General features: G+C 40.7%; 2 gene segments (V, D, J or C); one reads left to right on the top strand and one right to left on the bottom strand.

Annotated features, from left to right (window-relative positions):
• Positions 1-3472: 3472 nt before the first annotated feature.
• LOC128617794 (Ig kappa chain C region, B allele-like) lies at positions 3473-3937 on the bottom strand. The segment is given in 2 exon segments: positions 3473-3792; positions 3934-3937. Coding segments are annotated over 2 exon segments (324 nt in total).
• Positions 3938-4801: 864 nt separating this feature from the next.
• Positions 4802-5449, top strand: LOC128617793 (immunoglobulin kappa variable 1D-12-like). The segment is given in 2 exon segments: positions 4802-4969; positions 5076-5449. Coding segments are annotated over 2 exon segments (426 nt in total).
• Positions 5450-6055: the final 606 nt, after the last annotated feature.

The following is a 6055-nucleotide window of genomic DNA, read 5'->3' as shown; positions in this document are numbered from 1 at the left end:
TGAAGGTTTTGGCATGACCCTTACAGTCAATAAAAATCTGATGCTTTCCCTCCAACAGAATGTGGAAGAGTTAACGTCACTAAAATTTGGCAATCTACCTTTCACAATCCATCTAATTGATCACATTTCTCCTTTCTTTTGCAGTTGGTACAGCAATAGATGCGGTGCCACGTTACACTTCCATTCTGCAGACTTTCAAGAAGATTGGCGTAACGTCTAAAGCCTTTGAAAAGCACAAGGTCAACAGAAATACTGTGGTATCCACTGCATCAATCGGAGAGATCTTCTCAGATTTATCTGACAACGCACCCCCAAAAGAGACTTTGCTAAGCTTTACAAAGCGTTGTCAGTCTGTAAATGAGGTGGAACTGAAAGAAAGGATTGAAGGAATGAAGGCAGAGAGGGAACTTCTCCCTAAAAACAGTACGAACAACATACAAGAGGATGCTGAAAATGGATTAATAATGATCTAGATCTTTAAAGATTTTTTTTTTTTTTTGCATTCAAGGTAAACATTCCAGGGTTTTTCTTTTCAAAGATTATTTGTTAGAGCACTTAAATATCTTCCATATTACTGAGGATCTCTGCATTTGCAGATTGAAAGAAAATTCTATTTGTTGTTTAGGAGAACTTGAGGATCTACATACAGTACTGGGATTTTTCTTTTGGTTCTGTAAATGGGTTCTGTATTTCTCCATATTTGGAGATTTCTGTTCCATTTCTATTCAGTGTTTATTTGTTTTTTAACAGCACTTTAAAAGTATTCCAGATTTTTTCAGGATCTCCATATTGGGAGTGTATTTTGCTATTCAAGATTAATTTGTTAAGAGCACTTTAAATGTTCTTGTATGTTGTGCTTGTACAGTATTTGCCAACCAGTTTTATTGTATTAAAGAAGTTTGTATGGAAGTACAGCGGCTGAAGTTTTTACGGCTTGTCTATGAGGATCGGACAGTTAACTCAACGGGGATGGAACCTTGTAACCATCTGCCAGTCTCTGAAATGGTAATGAACATGACTGATATCTCAGACTTAAACATATGAGCTCCAGTCAGACTCTCAGAGCGCTCAGAGCTGCAGCAGACACTCAGAAACTGAGAAAAACATTGAGTGCCACCTTTTCTCCACAGAACAGCACCTGGACACTACCATCACTCTTCTTTTAATAAACCTGTAACTTCCCACCCATGATATTTCTACTTTAGACCACTTTTTTTTTTTCGGGGGTTTTACACTCACTTCAAGCTCTCAACTGCAAAACTCCTCCAGATGTTATCATATCAACTGGGGCTTTTCTAAAAGGACGTTTGGGCTCCAGACCCTGAGTGAAATGTGTCTCAGTGTTCAAATAACCCCAAAGTGACCAGACCCTGGAGCTACACAGAGCCACGGTGTAACCCTAAGCATTACTTCATTAAGGAGCTTAAAAACCATGACCTGCTGCTTCTCCTCACCTGTGACTGATGGTGAACCACCTCAAGAAGATGCAGAGGACATCATTTTAACCATATCCTTTTTACTGTTTAAGGAGCCAGTCAAACCTGCTGGCTCCTCCACTCCACTGCATAACACCGCTGCCAGATTTTTGCAGTCTGTTGTGTCCACACAGTATATCAGAGCTCAATCCCCCTACTGTCTCCTCTACCTGATCTCCTGTACCTGTCCAATTTTAAAATACTGACCCTCTGCCCAGTTCCCTTAGCAGAACCTCTAGCACTGACTTGAAGAAGCAGGATTTGGTCAGAATATCATACCCATGAAGTAGACATTCACTGTGTGGAACACCAAACACAACTGTGACTGAGGCTCTGTCAGGATTGCGGCAGCACTACATTTACATGCACATATAATCCACTATCCACTCGTTTTCCGGTTTTTCCATACCCTTGGTGCACACTAGGGCAGGTTAACACGGTAGTTGCATATATACCGCACAGATATCCATTCGAGTACCGCATACGTCCCCCATATCCCACAATAAAAACACACAGACACCAGATATATTCACCAGTAAATGTTTATTGTAGTTAGCTGCACGTCGTGTTGTGTTTTCAGTTGTCTGTGTGTGTTGTGTCTTAGTCCAGGTTACCAGAAGCAAAAGGCCAACCACAGAAGTCATCCAGAAAATCAGATATTGCTGAATTCCCATGCTGCACCTGCACAATCACTCCGTTAATTGGACTGTCTTAACTGTTGTTTGTTTGGGGGGGAGTTGGGAATACAAAATTCAAGTTAATTCCTGTATAAAAGTGAATATTGTATATATTATGTTATATAATGTATAGTGGTGATTGGATATATATGTTATGATACTGAAAATTATATGTAATTATATATATTGTTGTTTATGAAAAGGTATTGTTTTAATACTTACCTCTGGGAGAACATGGAGGAGTCCATGTGGGTGGAGTTTCCGGGTTAAAAAGCCAGCGGGTTAAATTGTGGCCTTGCCATCAATTTTCTTGTGTGGGACCTTTTTTTCAAAACAGCTCGTCACAACAACCCTGTCGATCTGTGTCTCAAAGGTAGAACAAGCGTTACAGAGGAGCTGAAACTCCCACAGCTCTGTGTGCTACAGCCAGTCCCTGGTGTTCCTGCAGGATCTGCTACAATGGACAGGAGTCAAGAACTGGAATGACACGACCACCAAATCCAGAAGTTCATTCATTCTTAATAACATTAAATAGGAAATGTAGAAGTGTTTAGGTCAAGACCCTGAATTCCCAGAAACTCAGACACCTGAGGCATCTTTCACCAAAAAGGGTCCAGGACACACACCTTATCTGAGTGAACTGCTGTACTATTTTGTTACGTTTTTTAGAGGTTTATCAGGTAAGACTTATTATTAATATTATAACTATTAATTATATATATTCATTATATATATATATATATATATATATATATATATATATATATATATATATATATATATATATGGAATAAATGGTTCAACTGATAGATGATCATGAATCATTACAGGTTCATGAGAAATAATATAGCTAATAGCAGGAAAGTATGACTTTAACCTTCTCCTACAAACCCACCCAGCTCTATACAAGCAGTCTTAACCAGAAAAAACTGACAGAGAGAGAGAGAGAGAGAGAGAGAGAGATCAGTGAAGTGAGAGAGAGATTTACATGAAGACGGCTGAGTGATCCTCTTTCTCCCAGAATAGAGCAGCACTTTCACCAGATGTTCAACTTCCTTCAGCCAAACTCACTGAAGCACAACACACAGCACTGAATCTACAGCTAAACACACTCTCTCATCACACTGATAATGACTATTCACTCTAATAAAAGAACACACAATGTCCAAAATGAAGCTTTATTTCAGCAGAGCAAAACTACAGGAAGAGCAACAGGACAGTGAAGAGAGTAAAGACAGAAATGTCAGCATTGTGTAGAATTGAAACTCTATTGTAGATGGATGTGTAAGCAGCTCAGTGTTCAATTCTATCTTGGAGCTGTTAGACTTCACACTGGCTCTTTCTGAACGTGACCGGATGATCGACGTTGTCATGGGAGACCTTACAGACAAACTCCTCCCCCTTTTCCCAGAGCGCTTTGCTGAGGGTCAGGGTGCTGCTGCGTGTGTACCCGTCCTTCTTCTGTTCTTCTGCGCTGGTCAGAACCCCGTCCTTCACCTCTGAGCCGTCCACTGTCCAGCTCACCAGCGCCCCCTGTGGAGAGTAGGCAGACAGCAGGCAGAGCAGCGAGGCCGATCCCTCACACAGCTGCAGAGAGGAGGGAGGGAGCAGAGACACGGAGGGCTTCACCGTGGGACCGGCTGGAGACCACAAACACACAATAAACACACATTTACACACGCTTACACAACATTTACTCATCACTGCTGATTCACATTACTGCAGTTCAGTAGAAACATCTGGAAACTTCGATGACCTTCAGCAGCATCTATAAACTCTACCCATAGACATAAAAACAGAACCTAACTCTAAATGAACAGAGACACATGGGGGGCTTCAATTCGGGAGCAGTTTCAGAATCAGAATCGGCTTTATTGCCGAGCGTGCTCACACATACAAGGAATTTGTCTGGAGAAACATCAGTCCATTTGGTTTAAAGTCCACTAACAAACAAAGAGAACATGTGGAAGCCATCAGCTTTAACTCCACACCATAATCCATCTTCTTTCTGATGTAGTGTTCACCCAGTTCTATTCAGTACTGTAACTGCATCCAGTAGTCACACTGTATTCCAACACTGAAACACTCAGTGAGTGTATTCTGTAAATGTTCTGAACTCCAACAGAGACAAAACCGGAAACTCTGCAGCAGCACAAACGTGTTCCAGCAGCAGGAGAACATTTACTAGTTACTCTTTACATCGTGGACCGAGCAGAACTTTGATCAGATTTATTCTGGTGTTGATACTCAATGAAAAAGAATCACTAGACGCTGAACTCAAGGTGAATTTAAACAGCACAAACATCTGGATTTATTCTCTCACTTTTAACGATGAAATATAATCATTACAATCAACACAAACAAATAAATGTATTTAAGATACTGATTTTTTACACAATAACCTTCATAACAAACATTTAAAATGATTCATTTTCAACTTTTCTAAAGTTTGTTCAATAATCAAATTAATAATAAAAATAAATCCATGAATTTATTCCATTTTAAATAAAGAAGAGAGACTTACTGACGATGAGTTTGGTTCCTCCACCGAAAGTCCTCCACAGTGATACATTCTAATGAAGCCGTCGTACAAAAACCTCTGTTACACTACAGTGACCACACACACACACACACACACACACACACACACACACACAGTTGTGGTGTTTGCATATGTGTGCTGTGTCAGTGCTGCACACACTTTAAGAGCTGTAGTGCTGATCAGAGTGTGTTCAGTCCTTTCAGAGCCACTGACACGCAGCACAATGATGATGGTACTGATTCTACTGCTGGGGACACTGGGACTCCTCGCTCACCGTGAGACTCTCTCTTTACTTTTATTATTCATACACATCATCACATCACTCTCACACTCATTACTACATTTGTTGACATTATTTTAACTCTGCATCCTTTTCTTTAGAGTCCTTTGGGGAAATCGTCCTGACTCAGTCTCCAGGGTCTCAGTCTGTTTCTCCAGGACAATCTGTTACTCTCACCTGTACATCCAGTCAGGGTGTTGGTAGTTACCTCGCCTGGTACCTGCAGAAACCTGGAGAAGCTCCTAAACTCCTGATCTATAATGCAGCTTCTCGTCAGTCTGGGATTCCAGATCGTTTCAGTGGCAGTGGATCTGGTTCACAGTTTAGTCTAAAAATCTCTGGAGTTCGGTCTGAAGATGCAGGAGATTATTACTGTCAGCAGAGTAGCAGCTTTCCGTACACACAGTGTTATAGCGTGGCACAAAAACCTCCCTCAGCTGTAGAGGAAGTGCTCTGGCTCAGAAACACACACTGATCTGAGAACAGCTGCAGAGCTGCTAAAGCTGCACTCCACTGAACATCATCAAACGTGTTGATGTTTAAAACATAATCATTCCTGAAAAGCAGAAAACTCTTCATCAGCTGTTCCTTCTGTGATGAAAAATCAGCTGATGTGTGTAATGGTATATGATGATTTCCACCTTCTGCTAAGAGGAGCAGTGTCTACTCCACACTACTGTAACACACAATGTAGTGCAGGATCTTTCAATAAGACTCAACATTCATTTCTATATTATTCTCTATTTCAATATTCATTTTCTCATCATCTGTAAAGTTTAACCACCAAACAGTCTCCTTTTCTACCCCATAGAAATAAAACTGAATTGAACTGAACACCTTAAACACACATGACCTGAGTTCCTGCTGAAGGAAAAAATCACCACAATAGAACATAAAGCTTCATTTGACTGAAGCTAAATGTGAAGGCAGTTTGATGCAGGTCTACGTGATGATGTAATGACTGTATTTATGGTGTCGTTTAAAACATCTGTGCCTAGAAAGCTCTTGCTTCCTTTCCCCTGATTATATTCTGAGCTAAAAGAGCAGACGATCAGCTCCTGTCAGAGCACCTGGCTGATAA

This window comes from Ictalurus furcatus, chromosome 14 (assembly GCF_023375685.1).
Source record: "Ictalurus furcatus strain D&B chromosome 14, Billie_1.0, whole genome shotgun sequence".
Classification (NCBI taxonomy): domain Eukaryota; kingdom Metazoa; phylum Chordata; class Actinopteri; order Siluriformes; family Ictaluridae; genus Ictalurus; species Ictalurus furcatus.
The sequence above is the reverse complement of the archived record's forward strand: the minus strand, read 5'-3'. Positions and strand labels throughout refer to the sequence as shown.